This window comes from Notechis scutatus, chromosome 4 (assembly GCF_049901735.1).
Source record: "Notechis scutatus isolate UNSWTSFEM ecotype Mainland chromosome 4, rNotScu1.2, whole genome shotgun sequence".
Classification (NCBI taxonomy): Eukaryota; Metazoa; Chordata; class Lepidosauria; order Squamata; family Elapidae; genus Notechis; species Notechis scutatus.
In genome coordinates, this window is record NC_142012.1 from 83,883,769 (window position 1) to 83,905,744 (window position 21,976).

At 46.8% G+C, this 21,976-nt stretch overlaps 2 protein-coding genes across 2 annotated transcripts in view; both read right to left on the reverse strand.

Annotated features, from left to right (window-relative positions):
• Positions 1-21,976, reverse strand: part of NCOA4 (nuclear receptor coactivator 4) — an 88,315-nt gene that overhangs the window by 9,939 nt on the left and 56,400 nt on the right. The window lies entirely within an intron of this gene.
• Positions 1-21,976, reverse strand: part of PARG (poly(ADP-ribose) glycohydrolase) — a 50,506-nt gene that overhangs the window by 4,982 nt on the left and 23,548 nt on the right. The window contains exons 9-17 of the mRNA XM_087963977.1: positions 20,506-20,598; positions 18,270-18,427; positions 10,524-10,603; positions 9,063-9,123; positions 8,120-8,195; positions 5,509-5,656; positions 2,769-2,847; positions 763-871; positions 495-600 (exon numbers count right to left, since the gene is read on the reverse strand). Of these exons, the coding sequence (XP_087820103.1) occupies positions 495-600; positions 763-871; positions 2,769-2,847; positions 5,509-5,656; positions 8,120-8,195; positions 9,063-9,123; positions 10,524-10,603; positions 18,270-18,427; positions 20,506-20,598 (910 nt within the window). The remainder of the gene's footprint in view (positions 1-494; positions 601-762; positions 872-2,768; positions 2,848-5,508; positions 5,657-8,119; positions 8,196-9,062; positions 9,124-10,523; positions 10,604-18,269; positions 18,428-20,505; positions 20,599-21,976) is intronic.

Consider the following 21,976-nt stretch of genomic DNA (forward strand, 5'->3'; position numbering starts at 1 on the left):
TCCACCAGCAAACGCCAAGGCTCCTCTGGAGGACAAGGGTTTGGCGCTCTCCCTGGTCTCACTTTCATCTGCTGGAGACAATGGACCCCCCAGCCCAGCCCAGTCCGGTCTATCACAGGTTCCCCCAACATGAATGAGGTCAAGCTGGCCACGCCCACCCCAGGCCTCCCCAAGGTCAAGCACAACTCTGATGCGGCCCTCCATGAGACCGAGTTTGACACCCCTGGTCTAGACAACCTAGGGAAGACCAAGCACACGACCAAACCACGCCCTTCCCTCTTGCGTGGAGAGACGTGGCTTTCCCCAAGTCCTTCCTCCCATCCCGCCTTCGGTTCCTCAGGTCCTGCAGCCCAGAAGAAAGAAGGGGATCGCAGCCTTCGCCTGCTCTCTTTGGGCTCTTCATCCCTCTCGCCTGAAGAAACTGCAGAAACGGCAAATGGTCACGGCAACCCAAAAGCCCCCTGAGGTTTAGGCGCAAGGAGAGTCCCATTTACCTTTCAGTCTGGAATCTCCTCCAAAAGCACCGCAGCCCCAGTTTCCTGTCGCGACTGCTGGAAGGTGATGCGGAGGGACACCAGGCCGAGAGAAACCACAGAACGCCTGCGGGCAGACAAGAAGCTCACAGCCCTGGGCAGGCTCGCTTTCCCAAGGCCATGCCACAATTACGAGTGGGTGGGGTTTTTTTAATATTAAAGGCACAGCCGAAAAGAAGAAGCGGGGGAAACCTGACAGGGCAAGAGGGATTATTTAGAAGTTACTGGCCTTGTTCAACTCCCTTCTAATTTTCTCCGGAGCAAACTGATCCAGAAAACGTCTGAAATGAAAAGCATCTATAGCCACAATTTCCGTGCAGCGTCTCTGCCATTCATCCCTGGCAAAAGGGGAGGGAGAGGGAGAGAGAATATTGTAATGCTAACTGGTATAAGCTTAGCCATATAAACAAGACAGATCTGTGTTCATCTCTCAAGGGATTAACCGAAGCCTCAGAGCACAGAAACAAGCATTAGGAAAAGGCAATGGTCAACTAGATTACTGATAATCTGCATTAAAAATTGGAGAAGGCAGATGAGAAGGGAGAAGACAAGATACTTTGTCTCCTAAATATATTTCATGACAAGAACGTCAAATCTGCCACACTCTTAAGGAACTCCAGGATTGTCAACCACACCCACTAATTGCTAATCTGCTATGTAGATTATCACGGTAACGGGAATGCCACGGGTCCAATTCAAGGAATAAATTCTTTTTTCCTCAGCATTGTTTTACACTGAAGCTCTAAATTTCAGGTAGAGCCATCAAATCTTGGTCCACCATCTGCGTGTTTATAATGAACCCTGGACATTACTGATTATTCAAAACCTCCCAGGCCTAGGCTGGGTCAGACTGGCCCTAATTACCCCATTTCCATTTAGGGAGGGGAAAAAAACCCTAATAGATATGATGGAAACGGTTCCAGAGGGAGGTCAGACTTTTTTACAAGTGTGAAAATTAGCCATTTCCCCTCCCCACACATTAAGATTTTTCTTTAAAAAATTAAATAAAAAAATATTTTGTGGGGTAAAGGCAGGCAGGCGTGTTCTTCTTGGTTATAGTCTCAGCGTTGGGAACCTGTCAAAATATAAACTTGGGACCATGAAGATTAATGAAAAGAATTACACAGCACAGGAAGGAGAAATCCAGCTGTGGCTTGCAGCTGCGAATGTTTCGTTTTATTTGTCAAATTTTTTTCCCCACAAACAGGTAAGAAATAAGACTTTTGAGCATTCTGGTCAAAGATTTTGTAGCTGTTCAGTTTTTAGCACAGTTTCCAAGAATTGTCCTTTCTTTTGCTTGTTTTGTTTTTAGCCACCAATGATCCATAAATACTGTGTTAAAACTACGGTGTGTTGATCCTTTAATGCTGTTGCATTTTTGTTTTGTTGACTGGTGCAATGTAATGAAATGAAACTAACTTAAAATAAACATAAAAATCCAAACAACCCCACAGGATTCGTCAGCTAAAGACTACAGTGTTCCCCAACTGGTTTTTGAATGGCCTCCATTTTATGACACGTACTCCACCTGCTAATTCCACATGTCCTGAGACTCTTTCTCTGCCCTGCCCCGCCCATCGTTCTTGAGGACCAGTTATATCTTTCTCAGCTCTTCGCAAGTGGCTCTCAGACGGGCCCTGGGTTCTCCCAACCTTTTCGTGGTCCTTGAGCTTCCTCCTGGAAACACCTGACAATGGAAGTTCCGCTCAAACTCAAGTTCCACTGGGGAGTTGTGGAAAAACGACAGGATCCTGATGGTCCCTCCCCCCATTCTCAAGTCCAAGGAACCCAGAGCCCAAAGGAGGGGCTTCTAGCGTAACCGGGATTTCACAGGATTTGTTTTTAGAGAGAGGTGAAGTGTCCAAACAATGGTAAGCAATTAGTAGGTGTAGAATGTAGTGTAGGAGAAGGAATAAGACAACGATGACTCCTTCCTTTGGAGATCAGAATGGCCCAACCCATGAATAAATTCTTTACTATTTTAAAATGTTTCTTTAGTATTTTTATTAGTAATATTTTTCTAATTATAACCCACCCGGGTGTTTGATGGAAAGGAGGGGGAGAATATAGAAACCAAATGAATGAAATGAAAGAGAGAAGAGCGAGAGTGTCCTGCTTGGAGGAAACGATGGCCTGGATTTCTGAAGAATACCTCCTTTCTGTTGCAGATCTCCCCAAAATCATGTCAATACCAACCCTATGATTTAAAGTTAATTTGGAAGGTCAGAATTTTACCTGGGCCTGTCATCTTCATGGCTCCTGGCCCACTGGTAGGTTTCTGCATAGCCAGTATATTCACTGTACTGTTCAGTCCCTGAATGAAAACATAAATAAAATCATGGCATGAAAGCACTCGTTTTCAGATGAGCATTTTCCTTTATTCTCTGGAAACATTCGCCTTCTGGATCCTGGATGGGATAATATTGAAAAACGGACACGCAGAAGATCGATGCAAAAGGAGAAGGCGGAGAAACGGAGCACATTCTAAATCAGTGTTTCAATTCAAAGATGTGTAGACTTCAACTCCCAGAATTCCCTCGCCAACAGCACCATTTGGAACTAGAAAGAATTATTTAAATCCACACAAGACTGTTTCTCAGCAGACGGAGTTTCTCTTCCTGCCCCCCCCACCCCACCCCAAATGCACTTGGGTCCGATGCATTGACTCAGCCAATTGCTTGAAGGGGCTCTTTGGAAATGCTCGGAAAGGCCCACGGGAAGACCTCTTTTTGAGCTGTCAAAGCAGACAACGTTTTCCCAATTTTCCCAGCTCTTACAGTCAGCTGACTCGGTATAGGGAAAAACACCCCCTGGAAATCCACCATATTCATAAAAGCTTCCTATTGTATTAATTTTAAATTTTAGAGTTATATAAATGAAACACTCGGATTTATTAATGTTCACATTCTGTCTGCAGCTATCAAAGCAAGAAACAAAACATCTCAAGAGTACAATTATTTGATCATGAGGTCCTTTTGATTCATTGGTGGGTTAGGAAAGAGATCTATTTGTGTTGTTGTTGTTGTTTTGCATGACTGATCTCATATTTGTTACTGGGAAGATCTCAAGCAGATGCCAGGCAATTACAACAAATTTAATTTCTTTGCCATTCCTCAGTCTCTTCTGCAAAGTTCAGCAGCAGAAGTCCTATCCATTAGGCCGCTGAGTCAAGATACATCATTGAAAAAATGTAATCTACCAGACAGATAGCTGCACACAGCAAAAGCCTGCTTAAGCAGAGGTGAAAGCCAGCCAGAGATCTAATGAGGAAGATGAAGTGGTATTTTCCATTAAGAGAGCAGAACACTGCATGACAGATATTCATTAGAAAACACCAGAATAACTAAAGGACTTTGAAAAAGAATTTTACTTTGGTTTGCATCTTAGAAGCGTCACTTTTTGGATGTAGGGACCAAAAATGTTTGATTTACCCACAAGAATAGTTTTTAATCCTTCTCTACCAAGCTTTGCAGGATCTTCAGGTCCTAATATGCAAACAATACTGACATTTAACAAATAATTCATAAAGATCACGAGATTATTCTCTAGTTGCTACCTCAGCCAAAACTGATTTTACTTCCCATTGGGAAGATTTTCATACAGATTAATGATGAAATTATAATTATAAAGTACTCTCAATCACACACACGTTCATTGTCATTTGAATCCTATTAAAGCCTATCAATTTTACTTATGTTTAAGCAACACTTTAACTCTATGGGCAATTGATTCATTTATTCATTGTCCTATTAACAGTATCTTCAAATCAATGTAAGCACAACCAGTTATTTTCTCACTTGTTTTCCATTTTCTGTTTACTTCTTCAAACTAATTTGTCAACTTTCAGTGCCACTGCTTTTTAAAAATGGAATTTATTTTCCAAGCAAACCGAAGCATCTATACGAGAGTTATTTAGCAGTTACTGAGAACATCTTTCTGCAAATTTCTTGCAAAAACCCCACAGCCACGAATCCACTTAAGTAACAACCTCTAGACTGTTTTGAAAGATTGTCATATTTCTTATTCAATAGCTCACACAGGAAAAGTCGCTGTGACATACTCAGCCTCTAATAAAAACCACAGGCCCTTGCCAAACAATGGGAAATGAGATTCCATTTTCTAAATCGATCCTCAAAATTAAATCACCATATGCATTAGAGGCTAAAAGCTGCAAAATGCTACAGGAATGGCCCTGCTAAAAATGGCAGGATTCTGTTCTGGTAAACCGAGAAACTATCCGCTTCTTTCATCATTCAGGATAAGCAATCAATTTTTGTCTAATCCATAGAGGATTTCTCTTCTAGGACTCATGAATTGATTGGTCAGTTTTAAAGAAAGCTAAATCTTGCAGCAAAGGTGACTTCTTATGGTTCTGCTCTTTAATTAACCAACTGTTACGTGGATAAAGATTTCCAGTTGACCTCGGCTTTCCCAAGAAAACTCTTTTACAGAAGGACCAGAAATTCTATGAATTACCAAGAAGACCCAAACTAAAGATGGGAACAAAATGAGGGAAATAATAGCACCATCATCTTCAAAGTGAACTGTGAATCTAGATAACTGCTCTTTTTAAATGTTTGCCTGATTGCGGAAAGGAAAAGCTAGTTATCTCTGAAAAATATGGCTAAGGAATCCCACACTGTAGAAAAATAACAGGCGAGGCCCTTCATTTTTTGCAATACAACAAAAACTAATAAAGGAGAATATTTGTAGCTCAGGGTTGAAATGAGGGCTCTTCCTCGGTGCTCTTGGAGAGGTTTCATTACCCAAACTCAGTAACATCCTCTAGCACTGATGTTCATTACTACTACCAGGCTCAGAGCGCACCAAGGAGCCCCCACCACCAAGACCATTCCAGACCTCATTGTATGGTCCCAATTCTACAGCCTGGTCCGCCTGGACTCGCCCTCTAACCTTGCGCCTGTGGATCTCAGCTGGGTTCTGGAATCCACAGGAATGGGGCCCCGTGACACACCTGTGATGATCAGACACTCGTTGTGATCCAGGACCTCCGTAATGAGACGAGAGACAATCAATTCTGGGTTGATTAAGAAGCGGATTTCTTCTTGCACCAATCCTGCACCAGTAACGCCCCCTCCGACAAAGCGGTTGGCAAAGTCAACCTGACAAGATACGTTGAACGTTACATTTCTGAATATTTGCCTCTGAAGCGTCGTTGCTCAAAATACCCAACCATTAAAAACCAATATTATCTTTCAAATATTTAGTCTGGCTACAGTATGTCCCAGCAAGGCCATTTGCTTTGTTTATTCAGGATCAGAAATCTGGCAAGTCGAAACAGGACTGGCGATGCCAGCTTTTGGGTGAAAATGTTCTGGATGCAGTCAAAAGTAAATGTACTAAAACACTACAATGCAGCCGGATGTATTTTTCATTCCTCTTCCCGCAGAGCTACAGTTTTTGAGCGGCTGCTTCATGATCAACAGGTAACATGATCAACAGGCATGTTGATGTTAATGCACATTTAATTTACAAAATTACATTACTGGAAAACTGCTTTATTATTTCAAGCAAAACAAAACAAAAAACCCCACCACCACACACCGGCCTCAGCTGGAAAATGGATCCTGCAGTTAGAACTTTTACAGCCTCAGAGACTTAAGGTATGAAAGACCAACAGCTGAAGACAAAGGTTTTATTTTATCAATTAAGCTTACTGGCTACCCCTCTTACCATAATAGGGTGGGATCTGTTATTATTCAATCAACCCTCGCCACTGCGCTGTCCCTCCACTGGGGTCCCAAGCCAGTGGACGCAGCCACAACTTTGGGCCCTTACAAAAAGATGGGAGGATTGGGGCCAACCTCACATCGGAGGGGTGTGTGGGAGATGTTCCAGAGCCACAGCAGAAAAGGACCCTGCCAGTCAGAATAATCGGCCTTGCAGGACCCTCAGCAGTCCCCCTCCTCCTCTGTCGGCATGAATGGGGTGGACCAACCCCAGTGGGGTGAGAGGGCCCCTCAAGTAATCTGGGCCCCTACGGGCCGTGGTCTTCCCTCCCCCCTGAGCACAACTGAGCCCCTCCTGAAGGGGGTGGCCGTCCACAGCAAAGACATGGACTTCTGGCTTAACTACATTTATTTTGTACACTGCAGCAGTACTCAAAGTACACTAATCAAAATTAAAACCCATAAAAAACATCGTTTGAGCACAAATGGCCGGCCATTTTCTAAGAACCTCTTCATCAAATTTATGACCATCCGCCACTGAACCAATTTAGTTAAGTGGTAACTAAAAACTGGCATCAAGATGGCTTCTGGCACTACATCCACACAGTATGTTTCTGCATATTCTCCAGTCTGGAGGACGTTGGGGTATTTTCATGAGGCTGCATAGGAGACAAATTTCCTCATACTTTTATGCCGTTCATTTCAGTTGCTTCTCTAACTCCAGGATATGTGATGCACAATCTTCTTAATCGAACGAATGTTGTCTCTTTGCAAATGCCCTCAACTACAGACTTACTATTTTGGTTTATAAAGTGCATGTCACAATCACAACCCCCTTAAAAACAACTAAAGTCAAACATAACCATTAAAAAAGAAACACCCGTAACCCTTTGGGGTGCTTTTGGAGAGGGAGAATTTTGAGCTGCATCCAAAATTTATTTACCGTAATTGGTTTGCTTGTTGTTCACAACTTACATTTACAGCCTGTCTTTTTTTCAGGATTCAAGATGTTTGTTATGAAGAAGATCCCACTTTATTCCCCACAATGATAATCCCACAAGGCTGCTTAGATTGATGTTCCTCAGCCTTGGCATCTTTAGACACGCGTGGACTTCAATTCCCAGAATTCAGAAGTCCACAGGTTTTCCATTGCCAAGGTGGAGAAACAACAGTTTACACCAAGATAGAGGAAGTGGCTGCTCCGTGGTGAGATTTTAGGGTTAAATGCAGACCTGAACCTTGATTTATCCAGTCTTAGTCCAGCGTGTTCACCACTTGCTCTGAATAGGATGAGCATGCCCAAATGTTTAAGGAAAATAAAAGGATACTCGGAACACTTATTTATTTATTTGGGTTCAAAGCGGAAGAGAACAAACAACAGATGTAGGTCAGAGTACTTCACACACTTCCCCATTCTTCTCTCTCCGGCTTGCAAATATACAAACAATGCCTAAGGATTAGGGACGAGACAGGCTCCTTATCAAACGGTTCTGGCTGACTGGTTTTCAGGTCAAAATTATTCCTCCCACAGCAGGGGAAGCTTCCTGAACTTGCTGAGCTGGTCACCAGTCAGGGCATAGAAATACTGCTCTCAAATTTTTTTATTATTATTTTTGTTTCAAAAGGGCAAAAACTGAAAAATTGGCAGCCTGTCACTCCCCTGCCCTGCGCCCCCACCCCTCTCCGAGCGCTTGTCAATCTTCACCTGACCTGGAAAAAAAAACAAAAAAACCCAAACCCTAAGCTCCTTCCAGGTCTTCTGACTGTCAGTCAAAAAGGCCTTTTGTCAAGACGGGAAGCTGGGCCGATGGGCATGTTGTGATGTGATGTGTGATATAGCTTTGACACAACACAGTGCAGAGCCGATTTGTAGGCGTGTACAGATTCTAGGCGTACCTGGAGCATTCCTTGCCCGTTGCTCTCAATCGTCCCTTCGTAGGTGACATGCAACCTGGGCATCTTTTTCGGAGACCTGTAAAAAGAAGCACATGAAAGCAACATGCGGGGGGGTGGGGTTGTTGGTGTTGGTCCTCATCTGAATGCGCTCTGGGTCCATCAGTAAAGCAGCTGTCACCTCTGCAGCTGACGGAAGTCCCCAAATGGAAGGGAATCTGTACAGAGAACAGGCTGTGCTGCCTGCAGGTTTTCTACCCAGGCTGTGCTGGGTCTTTTTTTTTTTTTTTTGCTTCCACCCCTATCCCCAAAGTTGCATCATGAGGATTTGGGTGGAACTGCCAGCCTCCGAAACCTGCCCCCTCATCTGGAGGCCAGTCGGCAAACTATGAATGTGAATTTCATTGGGCCCAATTGGGGAAGGCACCCATGCTACCATGCCTCGATGGGAAGCCCCCAGTGGCTGCCCAGGGCTGATGTATAAACTTTCTTCCCTCTCAATGGTCTTGTCCATATTAGGGTGCCCAGCCTTGGCAACATTAAGACCTGTGGACTTCAACTCCCAGAACTCCCCAGCTTAGCATAGCTGGTTGAAGTCCACAGGTCTTAACGTTGCCAAGGCTGGGCAGCCCTGATCTATATGGTTCTAGACAGGTGGAATCAACTGCCCTTATATATCTTTAAGCACTTGTTATGCCCGTTCTTTTGAAGTTATTTGGGCAATCTTATTTCTTTTTATGTTGTTCGTTCCTGGCTGGTAACAACCCTGAAGTAAGATTCAGATTGGAAATACGTTGCTACTTTGCTTACTAATTATACAACAAGATATTACTTTTAACTTGTAACGCTCTTTGTTTGAATTTGCATTTTGAATCTGATTCTGGCGGAGCTTTCACTGTCATGAGTTGAAACAAATATCAATAAGGACAGTTTTTATTTGACTTACCTTTCCCATTCTGGAAATTCCTGCAGACACTGTCTGGTAAATGTCACAAGTCCAGTGGGTCCTTATAAGCAAACAGACGGAAACAGATAAATATTAGTGTCGTTGTCCCGTTCCCCCCCACCCTGCCAGTGCCTCCCTGCACCAGATGGAGCAAAGCTTTTGGGGAGATTCCCTCCCGGTTCTCTCCTGGGAAGGGGGGTAGGGCAGGTGGGGGGGGGGGATCCTGAATGCAGTTCCACTTCCACGTCCACCAGGGACGGAGAGGAGCCACTCCAACCACCTGCCAGAGGAGGGCATGGAAACGCTTCCCTGCCTCTACTGGGTGGGGGGGAAGGGACTGAAGGCTAAGTTCCAGCAGGCAAGGCAGCATTCAGATCCCACCCCCCGCAACCTCCACCCCAGGGCGGCAGGGGAAGGGACCGGCTGCCCACATCGGTCGAGGAACCCGACTCAACTCAAGTCGGTTCATGGCAGGCAGGCAGGCAGGCAGCTCCCGACTTCTGGCCCCCCTGAGTTCCCCACTCCCACCATGGCCAAGTCGGAGAGTTGCTCAGTGACTGTCTCCCCCCATCGCCCCCGGTCTTACAAACTTTCTGGCCCTCCGTCGTTAAGTGAATCGCTGCCGTTGTTCAGTTAGCGACAGGGTTGATAAGGGAACCCGGATTCCCCAGGGACTCTCCATGCCAGGAGGCCATCCAAGGGGACCCGGGAACCCAGGAGAGGTGGCAACCGTCGTAAGGAGGAACCGGCTGCCAAGCGCCTGGATTCCGATCGTGGGGCTGATGCAATGGTCGTAACTCTCTCCTTTTCAGCGCCATTGGGACTGTGAACTGTAACTAAGCAAATGTCTGGTAAGTCCAGGGCTGCCTGTTCAGCTCATTCAGTGGCCATTCCAAGCTACAACGGCCCGGAAAAAGTGAGTTAGGACCGTCTTGCAGGGCCCCCCCACCCCCATGGTCACGTGATCAAAATCCTGGCACTTGGCAACCGACTCCTATTTATGACGGTCACAGGGCTCTTTGGCGCTGGGGAAGCCGGATTCCCTTAACCATTGAGATGCATACTAAAGAACTGCAGGGATTCACTTAACGATGGGGGCAAGGAAGGTCATAAAATGGGGCAAAACTCCCCCTGCAGCCGTAGAGCGAGGACCCCCTGCGCGGGGTCCGTCTTTCCACGCCTGCGTTCCCAAGAGCTCCCCAGGGGATGTCAGCGTGGCAGAGAAGGGACCCGCTCCCTGGCTCCCGACGCCTTCCCGTCTTTTCTTTACCCTCCTCCTCCTGCTCCTCCTCCGCCCAAGTCCTCAGCCCCCCGGGCTCAGGGGGAGGAAGGGCTGTCTGGCAGCTCCCCCCCTCCCAAGTCCTCCTCACGACCTGCCAGTCCTGAGGCCAGGCAGTTCAAAGGTCATAGCGCTCCCCCACCACCACGGGAGAGAAAAGGGGAGGAGGTGAGCCACTTTACTTTTTTCGGTGACTCTCCGGAAGTAGCAAAAGAGGGTTTTCAGCTTCTCAGGCTTCCTGGGAGATCGGCCCTCAAACAATCTGCAAAGAAGCAAGGAGAGAGGACCATCACCGGAAAGCAACCAAGCCGAGCAAAAGGAAGCCGCCTTTCTCCAGGCCCACTTCAGAATAAGTCCCTGTCGCAACTTCCCCAGGCTCTGCCCTCCCGCCAGCCTCCTGGTACAGGCCAAGGCCCTGCAGAGGCTGGACTTGGCTCATGGCTTGAGGGCTTCCAATCCCCGTCCGTCCGTCCGTCTTCCCCAGGGGCCAGCCAGGAATCCTGAGAACTGAAGTCCACGGCTCTTAAGAGTTGATCTGATCAACGCCCCCTTAACACTTGCTGCACCTGCCGTCCAAGCCTTTTGAACCCCAAATCCCTGGAAGACTCACAGGGCTTTTGACCCAGAGAACATTTGCAGGGAGCCAAGTCGTGAATGTTAGTTTAAGGAGAGGTCCAAGTCCACACCAGAATGCTACATGGTGGGTGTTTTGTCTGTGCCCCAAATGTACTTTGCCCAGATTACCTGTATCCAATTGGTTCTGCCTAACACATCTCAGGGCCCCTGCCGGGACTCCAGGTGATATCCCGCTCCTCTAAAGAGATTGTTGGAACACACTGCAGAGGGGCTCTTCATTAGGGGCCCTTCTTATTCGACTGTGGAATTGAGTCACAGGGGTTCCTTTCTTGTTCCGTTTTAAGTAGTAAGTACAAACTTTGAATTTTTTTAATGCTTTATTACTTTACTATCTATTTTTCCATGTGGTGCAAGGGGTGCTTTTGCATTCTTTTTATTTATTTTTTTGAGCTTTTTGCTATGTAACACCTTGCAAGGGAAGGAGGCGGTTTCTATATTTTACAGGCGAAAATAAGACAAAAGTAAGTCTGCCACCACTTGGACCTCCCTTTCTGCATTTGTTTTCTTGGCCATGATTATATAATATAATATTAATATAATATAATATAATAATATAATTATAATATAATAATATTATAATATAAATTACATTAAATTATATTGATTTTGGCAATAAGCATTTCAAAATCTCCCCCTTGAATATATCGATACTAAGCTAGGTTCCTTCAATGATTTTTTTTTTCTGATTAAGAAAAGAAAAGAGATTTTGTTCTTCAGCCATTTCACTGTGCAAGAAAACACGTTTCCTTGTTGCATTTCAAAGCTTAGAGGAAAAGAAATACCCTCATAAAATTCTAGAACACCTGTAAACATAACTATTTTTAGCCATTAAGACAGCACATGCTTTTATATCCAGCATGTTTTAAACTGCCTTCCAGCCATCTGAACTTAACGTGACTTGATTTGATTTCGCACAAAACGAAATGCATTGCAATGGCCGACGTATAAATGCAATTTGCCTGGAAGGAGAAACGGTGATGGCTTGAGAAGCGGAAGAAGGATGCCTCTTAAGAGACTCTTCGCTAATAGAGGCCAGAGGTAGCAAAAGAGATTGGGGCGCCCACTCTCACTTCTCAAACCCACTCTTGAAATGTGGAGTAGGAAGGGATAGTGGCACTCTAAAGGGTAGCATCTCCCTAATTCTGTTGGGTAGAAAAGAACACTAGATTTTAAGGAAAAAACAAAGTCAGATTTCGACAGGTCTGTGGAGATTCTCCATCATCCAAGTCGGGGCTGCCCCAAAGGTGCTTTATTGTTTCAAGAGGCAACTGGACAATGTCCTTTGTTTCACCCAAGAAGCGTCTTCGGTGAGGAGGAGGAGAAGCTTCTTGAGAACTGGAGACACTTCTTGGATAAGAAGTGAAATTGTCTCCAAGGAAAAACAAAGTCCACTTGCCTCTTGAACAGGAGAAAAACACCTTTGGATCAAATTTCGAGCTTTCAAAATAGGCATGCAAAAAAAAAAAGAGAGAAAAGTGGTTGAAATAATGCTTTCACAGATGGGACTTTGGAGGTTTCCTAATCCAACCCACATCCAGGGCAGGAATCCACAAGCCACCCTGGACCAATGGCTGTCCAGGCTTTTCTTGAAAACCTCCAGAGATGGAGCCCCCAACCCTGCAGCTTTAGGTGGCAGGGAGGGGGGCTAGTTCCATTGATTAATAGCTCTGAAAGCCAGGAAATTCCTCCCAAGTTTAAATTTTGGATCGTTCACTGTGAAGCTTCCACCTATTGCTTCTTGCCTTGTGCTCAGATGCTGGGGAGGCCTCTGCTCTCTCTCTCCCCTGTGAGAGCCCTTCAGGTATTGGGAAGCTGCTATCGTGCCTCTCTCCGTCCTTCTCTTCTTCAAACTAGACATGCCAGCTTCCTGTAATTGCTCTTCATAGGATTTAGCTTCTGAGTTCCTTACTCCTCTGATGTTCTCCTCAGCACCCTTACTTTGTACTGCGGTGACCAGAACCAGGCAGAGTTTTCCAGGCGCAGTCCAATACCAGGGCGAAGAGAGAGAGACACTTTCTCACTTGTCATTAACTTCCGTTGTAACGGTGAAGAACACACCCACGCTAAGTCTGGAAATTCCTAAGATGGCGGAAGATCTAGAGTCAACCTGGAGATTCGCTGGAGATGCTGTGGTGGCTTACAGTGTATGTGGCTTACAGATACAGGTAAGTGCCTGTGAAGTAGGGAAGAATGAGTTTGCTACCGCTGTACCTGTTAACATGGCTGTCCTATCAGACTGCGATGAATGAAGTAGCAGTACTTATAACCTGGAAGACCTGAAAAGTCCCATGTGAAAAAAGGTCAATCCTATGAAAAAGATCTTCAACTTCTCAGGTTATGAAGAACCAGGCCTTAGCAGCAAAATTGGCCACCTCAGCAAAACAGTGGATGCTACTGCTCCTAATGATGCCTGCTATGTTGATTCTGGCTGGAGCAGCAACAGGCATGGTACCAACTAAGAAGAAAAGCAGCAGTGAAGTCACAGTGGTGCATCTCACAGGTTTCTGGAGATTGTTCTTTAGGCTTAAATGTCCCAGATGTTTTCTGTAGCACCCAGATGTTGCGGACAGTGGAACTGTGAGAGAATTCCTGATGCCGCAAGACTTCGGTCTTTGGTGGCACTTCATCTTGCTCTTCACGTTTTTATTTAACTCGGCTCAAGATTTGCAGGAAGGACTCAAAAGCACTTTGTTGATCAGACTTCAAGATAATCCATTTGCTAATGGAACATTCTGGCAGGAATTTTGCAGACGTTGACCTAATTATAAAGCAATATAAGTAAAAGGCAAAGCTTATCGTAGTGTTGGCTTCTGTTATTCAGCGTCTGAGATTCGACCAATAATGTAATTTGAGCATTATCGGGGTGTGTGTGGGTGGGTGTGGGGTCTTTCTGCTCCTCACAGGGCAATGCTGCAAGGGTTCTTACCATGACCGTCATTTTTGGTTTCCTAGCAAACCTGGAGAGATTCATTCTGAGAGCAGGATTATATTCCGATCCACTTTTTTAGAAGTCTTGATATAAGCATCTGATGACAGGTTGGATGTGCAAAATGGCTGCTCATGAAGGAAAGTGGCGACTTTGGGCATCTTTAAATTTTAATACTTTCCTTCAATAATTTTTTTTTTAAAGGTCTTTTTCTTTTTTCACTTCATTCCGGTTGCCGCAGGTTGTGCCGTGTCATATACTTTTATTTGTAGCAATTTTAATAATTGAAATAGTTTTAAGATTTTTCAGACCCCTTTATAGAAAAAAAAAGTCTGCATAGTAGTATTTAAGGAAAACAGAGCCCTTCCCTTGAAAAAGAAGGGGATTAAAAATCTCATATTAAATTAAAGCTTATTTTCCAATTTGCCTTTTTTCATCTATTAAATGTATTTAAAAGGTGCCCATATCAGTCCTACAAAATCTATTTTGCCTTGCCATTACACAGTTGTACTACTTTTTCATTTTCTCAAAATCTTTAGCATCTTCCATAGAGAATTGGATACTTTACTTAGTCAGCTGAGCATATAAGGAATGTTTGTATTTTACTTTTTTCCCTCAAAAGTTCTAGGAAAAGAGAATTTTCCTCAAGTGAGATTTAAGTTTACTGACGAGAAAGTCTCCAAGCACCTTCACACCATGTCAAACAGAAAGCACCGTGGAAAACAAATTCTGGGTTGCGGCTGTGAGTCTTTTAATTAAGCGGATGAGTTTCATTTTCTTTATTTACATAGAAAATAGCTTGGAGGTTTGGATTCCCCTGGCTTATGAGTAAAAGAACACATTTCAACCATTTCACCTCACAGGCAATATCTTTCCATATTTATTGCAGTCAACCAAATATCAAGTGTAACATCAACTCTACCCCCCAAAAAAAAAAATCAACTACTTGATCTCAAGGTGAATTCTTTTGTGCACTTGTGACAAAATCACACGTTCCTATCCTCTATGGTATCTATCCAACATATATTATTTTTCCTGGCTCTTTTTTCCCCCCTATAGAAAGTGGAAACATTAAAAACTTTTGTAAATAGAAGAAAAAAGAAAAGGAGGATGGGAAGGAAGGAAGGATTTTCAATTTGAAAATAAATATAGTTTAGTCAAGGTCTTACATACATTGCTATATTTAACCCCCATATGTTTTATTCATTTCTAGCAGGAAGGCTTTTAGCCAACATTTCGAGATTGCCCGAAGCTTCTTGGGATGGGCCTCAATCTTTTCTCCCCGTGAATCAGTGCGGCATTTGTTTATAGGCCTGTGTGTCGTTGAGTGTCTATTGAGAGGTCAGTGGACCTGCTGGGCAAGACCTCCCTTGGCTGACGAAGCACAAAAGAAGGTGAAATTAAAACTTTTAAAGCCATATTTATACCAGTTGAATGATCAAATGGAGTCTCTGACTAAATCCTACTTAAATGCATCAAAGGCAATTAAGGTGCAAGTCAAACAAAGTCTACGTTGTACCATCTTATATTAGCAATGTTTGGTCCAAAAATGAATACTGGATATATTTCAATTTCCCCTAAAACTACTTGCCTTCCACCATCCCTCAAAAAGCCAATTTAGTTTTGTGGCTTGAATATTTATGAAGATTTTCCATCTCTATAAAGGTGGCGAGAATCGATATTTTTACAGTGTTTTAAAAAAGGATGGATGGGTGGTTATGGCAGCTGTGTAAAACGCCTTATGGACACAATCTGAAGGAGGGGGCTGACACTTTCTCAGTCCCAAACGTACCCCAAAGTATTGTTGATCTCTGAACTGCTCAACAAAGAAATGTTGTTGTGTTTTTAAATTTTCCATGGGGGAAATAATATATAGAATTCATAAACAAGCTAGTTTTTTTTTTAAAATCAACTTCCTTCTGCTTCCAGAAAATATTCAGGTGTTGGAAACGAATTCATGTGCAGGAGGTGACCAGAGGTAGTTTTCATACATATGATATGGCTCTCTTCCCTAAGTGGGTTAGCTCAAATAGAGGAAAAAATGGATGGTCATTAAAATTATCCAATTGATGCTTATGGTAAAAGACAATTGCATTACTGCAAAATCAGATTTCCACTCCCCTGGATAAAGATAACATGCAGCAGAATCATTTCCTTGCTTAAGACTATTTCACGCAGTTACATGTACCTTAACTAGCATACTTTATCCTTGCCTTGATTTTTTTTTGTTTTTAAAGTTCACAAGTTTTCTTTGCTGGCATTCAGGAGAGGACAGGGCTCACCACAGCTTCGGCTTCTAGCTTTAATCACGCTACAAACTAAGATTCCTCCCTGCATAATATTTTTTTATTTAGAGCTGTCCCTCGTTTCTCAAATACGAACACCGTGTTCTTTATGGAACTGAGAAGCCAGGGGCTCTGGGACTACGCTGAGCCAAGATTCTTCTTCAAAAGAGGATTTCATTTTTATAAGCAATGAGTGAGAGGGAGGGAGGATAGGGGACATCTCTTGGATTCGCCTTGTGTGTTGCCTAAGGCTGCACCCAGTCTGCGTTGTGTGTTTTTGGTCTGCCTTGTAAGGTCTTTCTTCCGAGTGTCCACAATCTTAGCTTCGCAGAACTATTCGTTATGCATCCCAGGGGGCTAATGTCACCTGTTCATCAAGGGGCCCCCCGATTTGTGTTTTTGGCATGTTTCGCAATTGTTGCTTTGCGAATGCCCAAGACTCACAGAGGGCGGCTGCTTTAGCACCCTCTCAAAACCCCCCAAACGTTGCCCTTTACTTTAAAATGCTGCGGGATTCTCGATCCAAGAGAAATTTCGGAGAACCACAAACCCACTAAATATCCCCAAACCCCTGCCTGGCTATCTAGGAGCTATAGAGGAGAGGAAGTCAAAGTAATCCAAGCTCTGCTATGTAAAATTCAGGACTAAGAACGTACATTTAAAACAAAAACAGCAAACACCCACCACCCCCCAAAAAACCCCTTCTGATCAGTTGGTGTCAAGAGTCCGTAACAAGGAGGGCAGAAGCCGGGCGCCTTAGGCAAACAAAACAGGTCATCCTCGGGACCCTTTCTTGGCCAGGTCTCTCCTTTGGATCAGACGGAGGGGCAGCCCTGATCATCAGAGCGATCGCTCTTTACGCCATTCGAAGTTGCCATTTTATTGCCTAAAATGACTCTTATACCATCGATTTAAAAGGTTATTTTTAAAAACAACTGGGCCTCAAAGTAAAAAACAAACAAATGTGAAAGGTTTAAGCTTCCCAAGCAGAGCGGACATTAAATGCCTATGGAGACTCTCAAGTCACCCAAGAGGGTCGTGGTTTTCCCTTTTCCAGTGCCAACTAGACTTTCTTTCGTTGTTTTTTCTTTGAAGGCGTTTCGCTTCTCCAAAAAGCTTCTTCAGTTCCCCACCATCCACTCAGAACCAAAGGAGCTTCTTGGAGGAGAAGCGAAATGCCTTCAAAGCAAAAGAAAGAAAGTCCAGTTGCCTCTTGAAAACAAGCCCCTTTGGGACAAGCGTACATTAAATTTGTTCTTTTTGGTTTGTTTGTTTGGAATAAGATTAGCAATTCAATGGCTGGCTCAGGTAAATGAATTGATTTAGAAGGCCGTATTCTCAAGACAAGTTCAACTATTCCTGAGGCAGAATATAATTTCAACCAAGAATACAGATGTTAAAAAAAGAAAAGCGAGTAACTGGGTTGCAGCAAGCTAGGCAATCCGCACAAGGGGCCCTCTGGATCCAGGGTATTCCCACCCCTTCAGAAATGCCCCGGGGGCTCCCGTTGGCCTCCTGGGGACGGGCAGCACCAGGGCCACACAGAGAAAGGGCCTCATGGGAAAAGGCCACTCAGGTACGAATGGAACTCCTGCTGCGTCCTGAACTTCAGCCCCAGCACAGGCGGTCCTCGACTTACGACCACAAGGGAACCCACCATTTCCGTTGCTAAGCAAGATAGTGGTTAAGTCAGGTTTGGCCCCCTTCCCTGCCATCATTGTTATGTCAGTAACACGGCTGTTAAAGTGAATCCAGCTTTTCCATTGTCAGAAGGTCACCAAAGGGGATGATGGTGTAGGCCCAGAAGGCCGCAACCGTCGTAAGTCCGTGCCAGTTGCCAAGCCGGGGGATTCTGATCGCCTGGCCCTGGGGGTTGATGCAACGGCGCCCAGGGCGAGAAGCACCCTTAGGCCTCGCTCTCTCCTCACCCCAACCCCCAACCCCCTCCCGTTGTAACTCTGCAGAGCCGCTGAACGGGCGCTCTGGTGAAGTCCAGCCCCCCTCCCCCCGTGAGCAAGCGGGGAAGCCGCTTGAGGCGGAGGGTCCCGGAGGGGCGTTTCCCGAGGGGAGCCGGGCTCTACCTGTTGAAGTTGATGTCCGGGTAGCTGGAGTACTCCGACTTCACCCGGGCGTTGCGCCGAGGGAAGGTGCAGAAGAAGGCGTTGGCTAGCAGGCTGGCCACCTGCTCCTGGGACAGGGTGACCGAGTGGCTGGCCTTCTGCTTCAGAAGAGGGAGTGGCTGGAAGGGAAAGGAGACGAGGCAAGTCCTCCAGGGGCAGAGGCTCTCCATCCACTCCCCCCCCCCCGGCCTTGGCTGCCCCAAAGTCACTTCTCCAGAGGGCAACTGGGATGCTGGTTGGGGGGGGCGGGGGTGTTCTTTCTCCTCTTGAAAACGTTTCACTTCTCAGCCAAGAAGCTTCCTCGGTTCTTCTCGGGTGAGAGGCAAAACATTTGCAAGGGGGGGGAAAAAAAACAAAGCAAAACCCAAAGAAATCCAGTCACCTTTGGGGGAAAAAAAGGAGACCCAGTGCCATCGTCCTTGGGGGAGCCACCGGAAGCCGCTGGCAGAAGAAAATTGCGCTGGCTAATTCGGAGGCGCTGGCAGCTCCTTCAATCAGCATCAGGCCCAGAGTGGAGAGCCGTTTATCCCGGCTGATTGGGACAAGGGCCTCGGCTGACAAACTGCAGGCCCCAATCAATAACAGCAAGAGGACAAACAAAGCACGGGGGGCTTGGAAGCCAAGGAAAGGGGGAGGGGGTAGAAGCCAGGCTGGGGGGAGCCGGGAGGGGTGGCAATTGGGTGGAATTGCGCTCAGCAGGCCGAGCCTCCTGCCGCTCAGCCGAGGGCAATCAAGGACAATCACAGCGCAACAGCTGTCAGGAGGAGGAGGAGGAGGAGGCGGCAAGGGGCCACCAGGATGAGACTCCAAGCAACCCAACCACCTCAGCAGGGCCGGCAACCTTACTTTGGACGATGGGGAAGGGGACAATAAGTGGCAAAGCGAGGAGCTTCCACCGACGCATCGTCGCTCCCGCCTGGTTGCTTCACAAATGAGCGTTCCTCATTTTGCAATTCGCTCCACGGAAAGGAAGGAAGGAAGGAAGGACACAGCCAGCAGCCCCCAAACAGGGCGGCTGTCCCCTGAGGCTGGGCTCTTTGTGCAGCTCCTCCAGAAGGAACCGTGCAGAACTTGCAGGCAGGCGGAGCAGTTAAGAAGCAGAAGCGGGCCAAAAGCTGAATCCTGGAGGCCCTGCGAGACTCTCTCCACAGAAAGGAGAGGGGGGGCCTCCTTAGTGGGAAGCCCTCACCTCTGAACCCAGGAGGAAGGGCTGCGGGGCCTGCGGGGCCTCTGGCCACTCCTGACTCCAGCCGTGCCTGGTTAAAACTCCTCCTTCTGGGCTCCTGCTGGGTCTCCTAAGCTCTGCTGAAAGGGGGGAGTTCTGGAGGATGCTGACAGGTGAGCAAGGCTTCAGTTAATGACCGCTGCAAAAGAGGCTGCAGGATGTGGGGGGGGGCTGGTGGTCCACGCGATCGGCCTGTTTTACAACCTCTGCAACATACAGCCCGGGTAGTCCTCGACTTACAATGTTTCATTCAGCGACCGTTCCAAGTGGCAACGGCACTGAAACACGACTGTTGTTTTCACTTGGGGCCATTGCGGCACCCTCAGCGCGTGATCCCAATTCAGAGGCTCGGGAACTGACTTGTACTTAGGACGGTCGCAGGGTCCTGGGACCTCCTGATAAGCAAAGTCACCGGGGACTTCACAACTGGGCTACTAACTTTTACAACGGCAGTGATTCACTTGGCAACTGTGGCAAGTCAGGTCGTAAAATGGGGCAAAACTCACTTGACCACAGAAATTTGGGGGCTCCGTTGTAGTCGTAAGTCGAGGACTGCCTGTGCAGCAAATCAGTGGTCAGGTGATGAGGGGACTGGTGGCCAAAAGAGACGAAGAACGGTTGCTGGAACTGGGAACGTCCCAATTCCAGGGGAAAGAAGGGCCGGGGGAGGGGGGGGGGAATCGGCCTCATCCAGGAGAGACACAACCTGGACCTGAGGAGAAACTTGCTGACAGGGAGGACAATGAAGTCCACGGAACGGCTTCCCTCCAGAGGTAGTGGGGACTCCAACACGGGAGGACTTTAAGAAGGAACTGGACGTCCACCTGTCTGAAATGGCACCCTGGGCCTCCTGCCTGAGCAGGGGGTGGGCTAGAAGAGATCCAGGGTCCCTTCCGACTCGATCGTCCTGTTCTGCCTTCTGCCCCGCCCTGCCCCCCTCCCAGCTCCAGAGAGAAGGCCCTGCAGACTCACCTGGGTGCAGAGGGTGGGCAGGGAGAGCGCCAGCTTCACCATGTCGGGCAGAATGGACTGGAAAAGATGCTGGGCCTCCGCGTCTTCCAGCACCTGGAGGGAAACACAGGAGGAGGGATTCTGGCGCCAGGGTCAGATCAGGATCCCTGCTTAGCCTCTTGGAGGGGATCTAGGAGGCCCCCCTCCCTGGAGGTCCGGACGCGCCCACACACAATGGGGAGAGTGCCATTGGTGTTTTCCAAAGGGTCCCTCCCTCCCTCCCCCGCCAAAGGGACTTTTATGGCTGCACCTCAAGCGCAGGCTGAATGGGGTGCAGTCTTAGCCCTCAACTTACAACCGTTCCCTTGGATACGTTAGAAGTTGCAATGTCACAGGGGGAGGGGAGGGGGAAATGACTTAGGACTCTCCTTCACAATTGCGGCTGTTGCAGCATCCCCCCTGCCCCCCCCCCACCAGGGGCAGGATCCAAACTCAGGCGCTCGCTCGGCAACTGACTTGTGCTTATGATGGCCGCCGTGTCCTGGGGGGCTGAGGGGCTGCCCCTTTTACAGTCTCTTGGCCGGGGAAGGTCCGTGGGGGAGCCGGGTTCCCTTCACAGGCCCCGTCCCTGGCTTAAGGAGGGCAGGGGACCCCGGAAGGAGTCAGTGGGGAGGAATGGGGCAAAGCTCACCGCTGGACGGCTGCCTCACTGAGAGAGGCTCAGAAATTCTGGGCTCAGAAATTCGCTCGTCATCAAATCCAAGTCCCTTAAGTTCCCACAAGGGGCTTCCCTGAGCTATGAAGCCCCAACGGGAACCGGTGGGCCACATTTAGAAAGAAAGGCCCTCCAGGGCGTCCTGGAAAGAGGCTCCCCCACTTTTCTCCGTTGCATGCATGGAGGGCTGCTGAGGGTTCTTCTCACCTGCCTGCCCTCTTTCCTCCCACATTGCTCTGCCTTTCCAAATTGCGATGCGTGTCAAGTATCACAGGCTGAACCTTGGTTTTGGGAAGTGACATCAAACCAGCGCATGTAAAATTAATTCAAAAGGCGACCTTTGACCTTAAGCATCCAGGAGAGTGGCAGATCCTGATGGTTACTCTCAGCCTGGCTCTTCTAAAACTGACAGGTGAGGCCTTTTCCAACAGCCACGTCTCCCATAACCTCCCTCACCGATGACAGATTATGGCACTGGGCCTTGTTACGTCTGTCAGCTCTTCTCTTTTCCTGAGGCGGAGAATAAATAGACCCAAAGCAGCAAAGACTTGAACCGTACCGCCTCCGCCCGGTTCCTTTTCAAGCAATTTTTCCTTTCTTTAAAAAAAAGTTGGGGTTTCGTCCATTTATTAGCAGTAAACAACGGCACAAACTGGCAATCTCTTTATTAGCCCAGAAATAAATGCATTTTTGTTGGTAAGATCCTGAAGTGCTCAGAACACCTGAATGTCTGGGAATGTCCAGACATCACTTCTCTGAACTAGGATATGATTATGT